At 35.6% G+C, this 14,764-nt stretch overlaps 3 protein-coding genes across 3 annotated transcripts; all 3 read left to right on the plus strand.

Moving 5' to 3' along the window:
- The first annotated feature begins 3,176 nt into the window (after positions 1-3,176).
- LOC111018225 (FCS-Like Zinc finger 14) lies at positions 3,177-6,419 on the plus strand. Its single transcript, XM_022294239.2, has 2 exons — positions 3,177-4,146; positions 5,936-6,419. The coding sequence occupies exons 1-2, from the start codon at positions 3,608-3,610 to the stop codon at positions 6,093-6,095; spliced, it is 699 nt and encodes a 232-aa protein (XP_022149931.1). The 5' UTR covers positions 3,177-3,607; the 3' UTR covers positions 6,096-6,419.
- A 1,711-nt stretch (positions 6,420-8,130) lies between these two features.
- LOC111018233 (cytochrome P450 CYP73A100) lies at positions 8,131-9,966 on the plus strand. The gene is made up of 2 exons (XM_022294250.2): positions 8,131-9,034; positions 9,124-9,966. Exons 1-2 carry the CDS (start codon positions 8,178-8,180, stop codon positions 9,857-9,859), a joined length of 1,593 nt encoding a protein of 530 aa, XP_022149942.1. The 5' UTR covers positions 8,131-8,177; the 3' UTR covers positions 9,860-9,966.
- Positions 9,967-12,425: 2,459 nt separating this feature from the next.
- On the plus strand, positions 12,426-14,357 carry LOC111018232 (cytochrome P450 CYP73A100). Its single transcript, XM_022294249.2, has 2 exons — positions 12,426-13,406; positions 13,520-14,357. The coding sequence occupies exons 1-2, from the start codon at positions 12,535-12,537 to the stop codon at positions 14,253-14,255; spliced, it is 1,608 nt and encodes a 535-aa protein (XP_022149941.1). The 5' UTR covers positions 12,426-12,534; the 3' UTR covers positions 14,256-14,357.
- The last annotated feature ends 407 nt before the right edge of the window (positions 14,358-14,764 follow it).

The raw sequence follows: 14,764 nt of genomic DNA on the forward strand, positions 1-14,764 counted from the left end.
GCTGCGATAGCAAGGGAGACGCGTTTCCACTCCTACGGTATGGGGAGCATGCCGAGCCCGCGACCTGCCACTGATAGGCGACAGGCTCACAGCCTGTAGGCGGAGGCACCACCCGCCTATTGTCGGAGATGTACAACCCCGATAGGCATTGTACCCCGCGGCGCCGCCCCTGCCATCCCAACTGTTATCCTCCCTGGTTGACCATTCTTCATCAAATAAGTGAAAAATCTGTCTCTTATATACTTAAGGTGTCTTTTCCTATTTTCTACTTCGATTACTGACTTGGGCGTCAGAGGTTATTAGACAAGACATCGCATCGGTGTCGAGATTTTTGGTTGCAGGCTCATTTGTTCTCCTACGAAGTCACCCGTTCGAAGGACACGTTGACCTCTCTGAAACTCGTCGTCAACAATAATGAAGTAGTGATAGACATGACTTCTAAAAAATGATTGTGACAAGTATCCACGATCATTAGGTAATCAATTTTCAAGCTACATTTGTGATCCATTTTTTAGCCAACCCCCACAATATGAGTGGTTATCGATACTTTCTACACTTACCCTTACACATGCCTGTCATTGCTCGTTTACATCTCAAGAGACACATTTGTTATCATCACTTCTTTTAATGATAAAATAGTTGAGGAGCATATTTGAATCAATTTCCAATTCACGTTCCAAACAATTGAGAAGAAAGTTTCTCCTATCTCTATTTTAGAAGGGATCAGATATGTTCTTTTTCTTTAACTAAACAATATGCAGAGATAGAAATTCAAATTTTAACTTTATGGTCTAGCATCTATACTTTAATCCATTTAACTATGTTCGGGTTGGCAATTATTTGTTTGGTTTAGAGCAAGGATTCCCAGAACAAATAATTGTGTTGTCCTATCTTTTTAATTCCCAATTATTTGATCATTTATGTAAGCATTATTGTTCAGAGTATGTAATGGTTGTTTGTCCACAAACCAAAGTGATGGGAAATTTGGGTGAGTTAAAATTTACCCATAATGGAATGAGAGAAAATTACCACCAAGAAATTAAATACAAATCAGGATCTACACTTGCTTGCTAAAAACAAAAAATACATACAACTGCATTGATCTTAGTAAAAGGTGCTTTAGATGCACGTGGTTCCAAATTAATGCCGGATAAAAAGGATTTTGGTTATAGTTTTCCTTGCGACGGTCCGGGACGAGGTAAGTAATTAAGAAATTTTTGGTATCATATTTTAATAGAAAAAATATTCATTACATGAATGCAAAATATGCATTTTTATGGATTATTGCAATTGTAAATATATACTTTTCAATTGTTATTATTAAAGAGGAGAGATAAAAGTATTTTATCATTTTATTTTATTTTTGTTGTAAGTTTTAAAATAATATTGTGGCTAGAAACACATTAAAAAAAATAACAACAAAATGTTTACTAGATAGACTTTTATAATTAACCATCAGGGATGGTTCATTGGTCTAAAGAAGCGGGTGAATTGAGAGAAAATAAGTTCAAACAATATTGTAGATTCAAATCAAAACGACAAGATAAAAAGTAAAAAAATATATGTACAATACATTCTTTTTTGTTTTTGGTAATTCTTAATTTGATTTTTAATCTTTTGAATTTTCAAATTACCTATCGTAAAACAACAATTTAATAAGACTAGATTTATATTAATAGTTTCAACTAAAAAAAGGACTTAATTTATAAATTTCGATACATTTAAGGTGACCAAATTATTTGGCATATTTAGCCTAGAAAAAAAAAATATAACCATCCCATTACCCAAACTAACTCTAAATTAGAAAACCTTCATTTTGAATACCAAAAAAATATGGGAAGAAAATTAATTTACAAAGGAAGTTGCTCCACAACCCATTTGGCCAAATATACCATTAATAATGAGTGAAAAATATTTCCTTTAAGTGGCAATCATGATATAAAATAAGAAAACAAAGAGAGAAGGGCCCACTTGTAATTATGATGATAAGAATATTAATTAACGAGAACTTTATGAACCACCAATCACAAGATTTATACTTGAGTTGGGGTAAAACCTGAAATAACTAAAAACTTTTGGGTATGGAAAGTAAATAGCCAAAAGATGAGGTCCTATTTGAAAAAAAGAAGATTAGAATTTTCTTTATAGCTCTATTTGATTTTAGTCCTTAGATTTTAAATAGAATAATTATTTTGATTCAGCAGAATTGTTTACAGATCATGATTGAAACTTAATTCTAGTTTAAGCCTCTCTTAATTTTTATTGAACCCATTTCAGCAAGTTAAATATATTCAAAATCGTATTATTCATATGTTAAATAATTAACGGTATGAATCGTATTATTCGTACGTCTCACTCCATACCTATCTTAACCGGTTAATATAATTTCAATACATGTCCACATCATCAAGTTAGGCCCATTAGGAGCGTTGTTATTCATAAGCTAAACGATTAAAGGTAAAATAACAATCATAAAAATGGTTATTTTGTCGAAAACCTAAGTATGACCGAACTAGTTAAAACCTTATATATTTATCCTAGAGATGTTCGAATTCTCACTGCTGAATTGAAAAATTAAAATATTATTATTTTTAACTTTGCAAGTGAAGAAATTAAAATAATGTTAGATTAAATTACTAGTCTCTTGCACTACTAGTTTTTGTTTAATCCATGTAGTTTCCAAATATATATTCTAGTTCCTGTACTTTCAACTTTTGTTTATTTTAGTTTTTTACTCTCGAGACACTAGTTTTTGTCTCTATATTTTTAAAAAGGGATCGTTTTGATTCCTTCATTTTATTCTTTTATCTCATTTTTTCCATCACAATTTCAACACGATATTATACTCAATATATTTATCGAAAATGTAGCGAGAATTGTATATTAAAGGTTTTGTCAAAATTCTGCAAGCACAGATCACAATGATCCCTTTTCAGAATAATAGGTTAAAACAAATCTTTTGAAGTATTTATACATATTTATACATATTTATCGAAAAAAAAATCTTTTGAAACTACATACATACCAAAACTGAAATATAAGAACTAAAATGGAGGATTTGGAATTTGAAAGTGATGACCAAAAATAGGAATAGTATTATAAACAACAATATAAAGCTGAAGGAAAATTGGGAATGGGGGAAAAAAGAGAGAGTTGAAAGTGACAGTCCAGAAATTATTATTGCAGAGTGTTGGAGAGAATAATTATTTTCTTCAACTGTTTATATTCCTCTGCAACCAAAGCAATAGGTTTCAGAAGAGACCATAGAGGGCTCAAAGGCTCTCTCTCTCTCTCTCTCTCTCTCTCTCAAAGCTTTTTGGAACAATTCTTTCAATTTTTGTAGTGGGTTTGTGAATAAACTCGCTGTGGTGCTTCTTTCGCACTCATCGGGCCTCTAATTTGAAGGGGATTTTTCGGTGTTTTCTCTCTCTTTGTGACGATCTGTGCACTAATTCTTCCAATTTACTCGATTCCGAATGTTATCTACACTCCAACGGAGTCAATCCTCCTCCCCCGTAGCTTTTGCTCTTGTTTGACGATTTCTCCTCTGGAATCCAGCCGATTCTGCTCAAGATTTTGAGGGGTTGAATCAAAATTTTGGCTGGAAATGGAGAATTTCATCGGGAAGAGGAAACCCACCATCAGCCTTTCGCTCTTCACCGCCTTGTCGGGCTCTTTCTCTTCTGATAAAACGAGATCCCCCCGCGATTTTGAGAAGGGTGTGGTTGGATTAGGCATAGTGGCCGCCATGACCGATTCGGACAAGGTCCCTGAAGCTTTTGTGTCTTCGAGAGCAGTTTCTCCCAGGTCCTGCTCGATTCCCATCGTTTCTTCTGCTAAACCAGCGGCGAATTTCAGAGGCGGGTTTAACCTAGAGAAGGAACCTGAGGTCGTCGATGAACTGTCGGAAATTTACACTTGCGTGACTTCTCATCTTGAGAACCACCTGTTTGAGAAGCGCGTTTACTTTAATGGCGAGATTGACCTGATTAATGGCCGCTCTTCGAGTGTGGTGAGATCTGGGGTTTTTTCTACTTCCCCCATGAGTTTTGGCGTTGCGGAGAGAGGTTTTTGTGCTGCAGATTTTTTGAGCTCTTGCTATCTCTGCTGCAAGCAGCTTCATGGGCTTGACATCTTCATGTACAGGTAAATATGAGTTCTGCCCCTTTCCCTCATTTGTCTTGGTTTCACAATTTGATTTTGGTTAATATTTGGTACATAGAAACATTAAAACTGGTATTTCTATACATAAGGAAAGAAAATTGAGTCATGGTGACTTGGAGGCTTGGAGCTTTATGTTGTTGAATCATGATATTCTTTGATTTCTATACTGTTGTTTGGTTACGATGGTTCATGCTCTTGGTTGATTAATTTATGACATGTTATAGGTAAAATGGATGACTTTGTTTTCTCTGGATGAATGATTCATTAATCTGCTCTCTATATTGGTTTAAGAGATGGTTCTTTAGGACCTGTAAGAAAGTAGCAAGTTCCACATTGCAGATTTTGGAACTTTATGATCTGTTTCCATCTGTTTAAAAATTTGCTTTTCAAGTGGGAAGATTTGTTGAATTTCATAATTTGTTTTTGATTCGACAAGGAAGTGGACCCCTGTTTCTGGTATTTGTCGGTATGCTTGTATTTGTTCCTAGATTGATATGATTGAGTTGGGTTACTGTCTCCTGTAGAACCTATGACCTTGATGAACACACGAATGATTCTATCTTCTTGTCAAATGTTGGGGAAATGTTTGTACAGCTTGGAACATAATTATAATCACCTCATTTACTTCCATCATCTGCATCTGAGCCTAGTGTTTCATAAAGATGTTATGGCTTAAATAAAAAGGAAGAAATTCCCATTTTGTTGTTGAAAATTATGATGGTTTCATTAAGTTGTAAGGTTAAAATGGTTTTTCTTTAACTTTGTGGTCTAATAAGAAATATAAACTTTCAGTTTGATTGTTGCAAGAGATGGAGTAGTTTTTAGGTCAGTTTATGCATTCTGTAAGGTTATTGAAGTAGGTATTCTGTAGTTGTTGAGAAGCAACTAAAAATATTTCGATTAAGTCAAGGATGAGCGTGTTCAATTCATCATACAGTAACTGTTACAATGCAGATTTAACTGCATTAGCCTTCCTTAGATGTGTAAACAAACTGGTAGCAGAAAGCTGAAATTTGTCGATCTATCCATATTTTCGAGTAACTTTTGGTTTACAGTTCTTGGAGATTAGGCATGAGAGTAATTTTTTATATCTCCTCTCAGATGTGATCCTTGGTTTAGAGCAGAGTTTAGTTTTCATCTTTAGATGTTTTTAGTCTCTTTTAATCTTCAACTCTAAGAATTGGCTGTTTCTTTCCTTTCAAGTGTTCATTTTAAGTTAGCTACAGCAGCAGACAACTATTATTCCTTTTGTGGGCATTAAATAGGATATGACTTAATCATGGGACAATAATGTTGCCTTTTCCTTGGCTAATACTTCAAAGCTACCTCTTAGTCTTCGATTATTGTCGCTTGCTCCGGTTTTGTTTGATTTTCGGACTGTGTGTATACTTCCATTTTTCCAGGCTTGTCAAATAGAGAAAATCTTCCTCATCTAATTGTTGTGAAATTAGTTGGACTTTCTGAAATACATTGTCATTATCGTTATGGTGATAACAGTAATTTGAGTAGTTCGAAACCCAAATACCTGATCTTTTTGTTAAGAGAATCATTACCATGAAGCGATACGTCGTGACTTCGAGATATTTTTTTCATCAGCTTGTTATTGAATGGTCCTTGTCCTCTCTTCATGTGGTCGAAATGAGATGACATGTGAATGATTGGATGTGAAACTTTGGCAAATTGGTTGGCTTTCATTCAAGATTCTCATGAACTTGGAATCCTTTTCTTCTTTTTTCCTTGAGAATGACTTTCCTGTTCTTATTCATGGCAGAGGGGAAAAGGCATTTTGCAGTGTCGAGTGCCGTGACAAACACATCAGAGGTGACGATTGCAGAGACAAATGTGGATCGGAGGCCATGAAAGACTACTCAGCATCGCCTTGCTCCGTGGGCGGGCCCCGGGCCTTGGCTTCGGGTGTCGTTGCAGCTTAGGTAATCACATGTGGAAATAAAAATATAAATAGGTGATTGAGATAAGTAAAGGGTATCAAATCAAATAAAGTGGTGGTAGCAAAAACTTTTGTAGGAATGAATATCTGTGGAAAAAGGGTTCACAAATAAGATGGTTTTGGTTTTGGTTTTGGTTTTGGTTTGTATGATAATTGTTTTATTAATGGCATAAAAAATGTATGAATTAAGAGTAATATGATATGATAAGATATTGTATGATATGATAAACTGTGACAGCTAAGGCAGTCCAATACCAATATTTAATGCAATGTTTTTCATTTTAATATCAAAATTATTTTATATGGAGATATATGGAATGCATTCTCGTCCCCCCATTAATATTTGATGGTCTTTTTTTTTCAATTTAGTTTTTTGTTTCTTGTTTTTTTAATAAGGAAAAACTTTACTGTGTGGTAACTATTTGTTGTTTTTTTTTCCTATTGAAAAAAGAAATATAAACATATTTGATAACATTTCTTATATTTTGTTGTTTAAAATTTTCAATACAAACCCAAAAAAAATTATAAGAAATTTAATTTTTAAATTAAATATTCTAATTATGTTTCTGAAAAAAATAGAAACGAAGAGATATTTTGTTCTTTAAAATTGACAATACAAAAGCAATAAGTTTACAAGAAATTTAATCTTTTAAATTAAATATTTTAATTATGTTTCTTAAAAAAATAGAAACGAAAGATAAAAATAAAAAACTTGATTTTGTTGTTTCTAAAATTTCTACACTATTTAATCTTTTTTTTATTAACTCTAAAATGATAATTGAGTAATTAATAAGAAAAAAATTTAACTTTAAAATGATAATGAGTAATTAATAAAAAAAAAAGGAAAGGTAAGTCACGTTTTTTTAATGGGAAATACACGACTAAATCAGTTTCCCATGAAAAAATTCCTTCCAAATGGGCCCACTCTGCCCACAGTATTACAAACTGTCGGCTCAACCGCCCATCTAACTGTAAACTTTGTTGTCATCAAATTAAATATCAATGTTTGAATTAGTTTTATAATAAACTTCTAAGTTTCTAAAAAATGATTAAATCTTAATTATATCACTCATTATTTTTCAGTCCAATTGATGTATTTAAAATATAAGTTCAACTATCTGTGAATATGACCAAAATAATAATAATAATTTTCACAAAATAGTATTAAAAATATATTAGATATTTTTACTATTTTATGGTTTTTCGGCCTCATGTGAACATGTTCTTATATTTTAACAATTAAATAAAAAAAATTCAATATGATTTTTTCTTATATAAATATTTAATTAAATTACATCTTTAGCCTTCATATTTCTTAAAGTTTCAATATTGTCTCTATCCTTTCCTTAGAATATTGAATGATGTCTTTATTGTGAAAGAGAAATAACATAAATCCAACCTCTTAGTACAACATGCCTGAGCGGGACTATTGGTCAACTCACAACCTCTTAGTTGGAGATATATGCCAATAACTGCAGAACTATGTTCGCTTTGACATTTTAATGAAAATAATATCTTAATATTTGAACAAAATAATATTATGCAATCCATATAATTTCTTCAGGCCCAACGTCATTAATATAAAATATTGTATCATGCAATTCATTTACCACTATCTTCACATTGAATTTTCATCATTCTTCACTAGTGAGGTAGGTTTATTCCAAAATGAAAATGGGAAAGGAATAACTCCCATCTATATAGAAAAAATTGACATCCCAATAAAAATAAACTATTTCCAAAATAAAATAGTGAACCAACTCAAGTGCTTCATTGAGGAGTTGATATTTGACCAGCTCTTCTCTTGGGCTTTGAAAAACCCAATGCAAATGCATGCAAACTTTGACTTTGACTTACACAGTTGAGTCAAGGGAAAGTGCTTTTTCTCTCCCTTCAATATTATAAAGCAAGTTGGAGATGATCAAAGTTGACACAAAAATTGAATTTTTTTCTCTCTCACCAAACCCCACCAACCCTAAAAGGCCTTCTTATATATATGATTTCATTTCTCCAAATCCATTCATCACCAAGCCTCTCTCTCTCTCTCTCTCTCTCTCTCTTAGATATGGCTTTCTTTGCAACAAAAAATAGTGTCTTTTTCTCTCTCTCTACAATGCTTCTTGTTTGTCTCACTAAGTTGACTTTGCCCATTTCTCCGATTAGCTTTGGAGGGGCAATTTTGGTTGTTCCTCTCCTTACTTACATCATCTCTTCCATGGCATCCTCCTCCAAGCTCCCTCCTGGCCCTCTCTCCATTCCCATCTTTGGCAATTGGCTCCAAGTTGGCAATGATCTCAACCATCGCCTTCTTGCGACGTTGTGCAAACGATTCGGCTCCGTCTTCCTCTTGAAGCTTGGCTCCAAGAACCTCGTTGTCGTCTCCGATGCCGAGCTTGCTAGCCAGGTTCTCCATGCTCAGGGTGTTGAGTTTGGCTCCCGACCGCGGAATGTCGTGTTTGATATTTTCACTGGGAATGGCCAGGATATGGTGTTTACGATTTATGGAGATCATTGGCGTAAGATGCGTAGAATCATGACGTTGCCGTTTTTCACGAACAAGGTGGTGCACAACTACAGTGGCATGTGGGAGGACGAGATGGACTTGGTGGTTCGGGACCTTACGAGTAATGAGAAGGTCCAATCTGAAGGGATTGTCATAAGAAAGCGCTTGCAACTTATGTTGTACAATATCATGTACCGAATGATGTTTGATGCAAAGTTTGAGTCCCAAGATGATCCTTTGTTCATTGAAGCAACTCGATTCAACTCGGAGAGGAGTCGGTTGGCGCAGAGCTTCGAATACAACTATGGAGATTTCATTCCTTTGCTCAGACCATTCTTGAGGGGTTACTTGAACAAGTGCAAGGATTTGCAGAGCAGGAGGTTGGAGTTTTTTGACAAAAATTACGTCCAGAAAAGAAGGTAATTAAAACAAAAGTCGACATCTATCTTACTGCTGACCACTAACGATTACTAAACTAACGATCAATAACGTTATCAAATTTGGACAGAGCGATAATGACGGCCAATGGAGACAAGCACACGATAAATTGCGCCATGGATCACATCATAGATGCTCAACTGAAGGGTGAGATCAGCGAAGCAAACGTAATTTACATCGTGGAGAATATCAACGTTGCAGCAATAGAGACAACATTGTGGTCGATGGAGTGGGCAATAGCGGAGCTGGTAAATCACCCGAACATCCAACGCAAGATCCGGGACGAGATCACGAGCGTCCTAAAAGGAAAGCAAGTAAGTGAATCCAACCTCCATGAACTGCCATACTTGCAAGCAACAGTGAAAGAGACATTGAGGCTGCACACTCCAATACCATTGTTGGTGCCACACATGAACTTGGAAGAGGCTCAGCTGGGAGGCTACACCATTCCTAAGGAATCCAAGGTTGTGGTGAATGCATGGTGGCTGGCAAACAACCCCGCCTGGTGGAGCGATCCGGAGGAGTTCAGGCCGGAGAGGTTCTTCGAGGAAGAACGTGGCACCGAGGCGGTTGCGGCCGGGAAAGTCGATTATCGATTCTTACCGTTCGGGGTCGGGAGGAGGAGCTGCCCTGGAATTGTTTTGGCAATGCCAATCTTAGGGCTCATTGTTGCCAAGTTAGTTTCAAAGTTTGAAATGAAGCCTCCAAATGGGATGGAGAAGATTGATGTGAGTGAGAAAGGAGGCCAATTCAGTCTGCACATTGCCAATCACTCAACTGTAGTTTTTGAGCCAATAGTAGCTTAACATGGTTTGAGCTATATATGTAGAATTAATTATATTGCATTTTTTTAGTATTTATTGTAATGTTTTTTATTTAAAGATTGGTAGAATAATAAACCTTTCAAGGAGAATGGCATGGTCTTGGCCCCAAAATAATTAACATCTTTGGATTTGCAAACACTTGAAGGATAAATACACCAATTTGGCATGATTTGCTTATTTGAAAAAAGAAAAAAAAAACACGAGGGAGTAGGTGTACTGGTAAACTTAATCATAATATTAATGAAAATTTACCAGTGAAGAACGGTAATAATTACACCCTTAAACATTCAATTTAAGTCACTACTCTCGCAAAATTTACTAATAGCAATATAGTTTTACCCCACATGCACAACTTATTCAGTAATATGGTTTATTTGTAAACCATTTATAAGTTCAAGTTGCAATCATTATAACTAAAAACCCAAAAGTAGAAACAAATACTGTAGTTTAATTGAGGTATGAAAAGCATTATTCTTTACCCTGTATCATGTCTAATTCATATCATATTAACTCGGACATAGCTACTTCGAATGAAAATGAGTACATATATATATCTTATTTTAGTCGAAACATCGAATAAGAACCTAATTATTTTTTACTTCAAGCACTTGCTTATGTAAACGTCTGTTGATCAAATAACTAAAAAAAGTGTACTATCTAGTCAAGTTTCAAAACAAAATTTAAACTATAAATAAATAAACTCTTTAACTAATTAATTAGTTAATGCTAATTTAAATGGTTATTTAATTTTCACTTAATTAATAATCGTACAATAAATTAACTACCTGATTACCTTTTATCCCCAACACCATTTTTCATTTCTTTTTATCATTTTTTTAATTCGAGTTCAATAATATTTGAGGTGATGCAAGCTACCAGCGCCTATCGGCGAGAACTAGGCTTGGCTTGGTTAGTAGTGCCCGCCCCCTTATCCTGGAGGCTCGCCGGCCCATTCATTCTTCAGAGCGGGCCGGCAGGCCGGGCGGACGGGGACCGTCGAAGAAGTGCCTTGACGCGCCGCAGCCACTACTTCTCCTCCTTTTATGCAATTATGAACTCCACGGAACTTTATCAATTCCAACGCAACTTATCCTTTTGGAGCTGACGTAACAAACTACGCGAGCCTCCCAACGAAGCCAACAGAAATCCTATCCGAATAAAAAAAAGAAAAGGCAGTTTCATTATGGTGGTATACCAGCCGCCTGTTCTGGAACTTCCAGTTCCAATCGAAGCATATAGATCCGTAAATGGATTTTTTAACAAGAATACAATTGAGCTATGTTAAAGTCGTGTTAGGCCTATGAAAATATTTTAATCCATTGTTGTGGTTAGGTTTAGGTATGAAAATGATGAGATCCACTTTCACTTCCACTTCATATTTTTCTATTATTCTTCCCTTTTGCCGTTTGTTCCACTTCTCTACAAATTTGAAATTAAATATTTGTCACCAATTTTCTGGCGGCTCTATTTTTTTCTTTTTCCCTTTTTACCCCCTATATAGAATCATTGAAAATTAGAAACGTTTGCTTTATAAAAAAAACACCACGTGTTTGGAAAATCAAATCTTATTTTAGTTTTTGTCAACTCCCTTGAACTGCTTTATGGAAAATCAGAAATTTCTCTTTTCCATGATTTTAAATAGAGAACAATTAATTCATAGCAAATAACGTGAAGCGGGAAAAAAAAATCAAAGAAAGTGATATTTTTAAATATGTCGAATTTTTTTGAGATAATATGAAAAACCACCCCCTTTTTTCATTTTATAGTTCAACATAACATATGGTGATCAAGATTTGAATTTTCAACCTTGAAAATAGTAAGATATTTTAACCACTGTATTGTGTTTTTATAGTTATATAAAAAAATTTAAAAAAAAGCTCCTATTAATATAACATACCATTTTCATCACGCAATTTCTATAATTTCTTTGACAAACAAAACCCAAATTAAAAAAAAAAGTTTCAATACCATTCCTACCCAAGGCTTTAAATGTTGATGTTAGAAATGTCGAAATCTCAATGTAATATCGACAAAATATTGATGGCAATAAATATTTCCAAACCTATTACAAAAATAAAAAAAATCATAATAAATAAACATTTTACCATTTTTTCAAGTAAAAAATTATTAATATTAACATTATGTTATCTATTTTTAGAAATACTATGAAAATGTCGATTCACTCTCCATGTCAACGTCATAAAAAAAAGGTCGACGTGTCACCCTAGTGCAAGGGAAGAAGGAAAGTGGGGTGGTTGGTTCCTTTGGAATTAGCAATAGCAATGAATAATAATAAAATTATGAGCCGTCCTCAGTCCTCATGTTTATGGATGGCGGCGTTCTAAATATATATATATATATATATATAGTTAAGATTGGAGGATATAAGCAAGTTGAATATGGTCAAAGTTGACACAATTTGATCTCCCAACTTGCTTTTTTCTTTCACCAACCAACTCTATCAATTTCTAACCTTTGAAAAATGTTTCATATCTCTCTCTCCTACCTTGATTTTCATCATATAGCCCATAGGTTTCTCTCCCAATACCATTTTTCACCAAATCCCCTCCGCCTCCTACCCCCTTCACCATATCTATATAAACCCATTTCTCTCCTTCCATATCTCTCAAGCCTCTCTCTCATTCTCATTTACAAGCATGGGGAAATCTGCAGCAAAGTTTGGGTTCATTTGTTCACTCTCTGCAATGGCTTTGGGGTTACTAACCAAGTTTCTTTTCCCTAGTTTGTTCTTCTCCATCTCCCCAACCATCCTTCCCATCACTCTCTCCATTGCACTTGTTGTTTCCTTCATCTTCTTTGCCTTGTCCAGTTCCTCCAGAGGTCCTCCGGGTCCTGTCCCTGTCCCGATCTTTGGCAACTGGCTCCAAGTCGGGAACGACCTTAACCATCGCCTTCTTGCTTCTTTGTCGCAAAAGTATGGCTCTGTCTTCCGCCTTAAACTTGGTTACAAGAATCTGGTTGTGGTGTCTGATGCCGAGCTTGCCAACCAAGTCCTCCATGCTCAAGGTGTGGAATTTGGCTCTCGCCCACGGAATATCGTTTTCGACATTTTCACTGGTAATGGACAAGATATGGTGTTTACCATTTATGGGGACCACTGGCGTAAGATGCGTAGAATCATGACACTACCGTTCTTTACGAACAAAGTTGTGCATAACTACAGTGGCATGTGGGAGGAAGAAATGGATTTGGTTGTTCGTGACCTCATGAAGAACCCGAAGGTGAAATCTGAAGGGTTAGTCGTAAGAAAGCGCTTGCAACTTATGTTGTACAATATCATGTACCGAATGATGTTTGATGCAAAGTTTGAGTCCCAAGATGATCCTTTGTTCATTGAAGCAACTCGATTCAACTCTGAAAGAAGTCGATTGGCACAAAGTTTTGAGTACAATTACGGAGATTTCATTCCTTTTCTTAGACCCTTTTTGAGGGGTTACATGAACAAGTGCAAGGATTTGCAGAGCAGGAGGCTAGCATTTTTCAACGACAACTACGTTGTGAAAAGAAGGTATGCATCACATCACTATGATTATGTTATGTTTCGCCATATGATATCAATAACCCATTGAAACTACAACTTGGAAAAAGGCGTGGCAACTAAAACTTATTCCATTTTGACAGAGAAATAATGGCTGCCAATGGAGACAAGCACAAGATCATCTGTGCCATGGATCACATTATAGATGCTCAGCTAAAAGGAGAAATTAGTGAAGAGAATGTGATATACATTGTGGAGAACATTAACGTTGCAGCAATAGAGACGACACTTTGGTCGATGGAGTGGGCAATAGCTGAGTTGGTAAACCATCCAACCGTCCAACAAAAAATCCGAGAGGAAATCTCAACCGTCCTAAAAGGAAAGGAAGTCACCGAATCTAACTTGAATGAGCTGCCATATCTGCAAGCCACAGTGAAAGAGACGTTGAGACTACACACACCAATACCATTACTAGTACCACACATGAACTTGGAAGAAGCCAAGCTCGGAGGCTACACAATTCCAAAAGAGTCCAAGGTTGTGGTGAATGCATGGTGGCTGGCCAACAACCCAGCATGGTGGAAAAATCCAGAGGAATTTAGGCCAGAGAGGTTCTTCCAAGAAGAAAGTGGCATAGAAGCTGTAGCAGGAGGTAAAGTCGATTTCCGATTCTTGCCATTCGGTGTTGGAAGGAGAAGTTGCCCTGGGATTGTTTTGGCAATGCCAATTTTGGGACTGATCATAGCTAAGTTGGTGACTAGTTTTGAAATGAAGCCTCCAGTTGGAATGGAGAAGATTGATGTGAGTGAAAAAGGAGGTCAATTCAGTTTGCATATTGCCAACCACTCAACTGTGGCTTTCAGCCCTATAACTGCTTAGCTTGGTCAAAGTGTTCACACTATACAACAATGTCCTATCCTACAAGGTTCTGTTCCGTTCAGCTCAGTTCGGTATAAATTTTTTTTCTTTTCTTTTCTTTTGGGGGGGGGGGGGGGGGGGGGGTTGGTCTTGTTATAATTTAAACTTACAGATTGTATTCATTGTTGAAGAAAGAGTCAAAAAGAAATAAAAAGCATTTTCATGCCATCCAGGGGTTCCTACTCTAACCAAGGAATCAATGGGCTAGTCCATTGAAGATAACTACTCCAAACAACCAACACAGCAAAGGCAAAAGACAGCAGAATTAATTTCAGCACAATTATAATACCCAAAAAATGAAAATATCAATTCACAGGAATGTCTACTATAGAACTTGATTATTTCTCATGCTTCAAGTAAGCCACTTAGTTTATGGACAGTTGGAGAAATGGGCATAAATTGGTCTCACCAGAAACATAAAGCTCAAACACATTGAAAGTATACAAAAGAGTAAAGGCTGGTATGGTAAC

Source organism: Momordica charantia (genome assembly GCF_013281855.1).
Source record: "Momordica charantia cultivar OHB3-1 chromosome 8 unlocalized genomic scaffold, Mcharantia_2.0 BLBB01000008.1, whole genome shotgun sequence".
Lineage (NCBI taxonomy): Eukaryota > Viridiplantae > Streptophyta > Magnoliopsida > Cucurbitales > Cucurbitaceae > Momordica > Momordica charantia.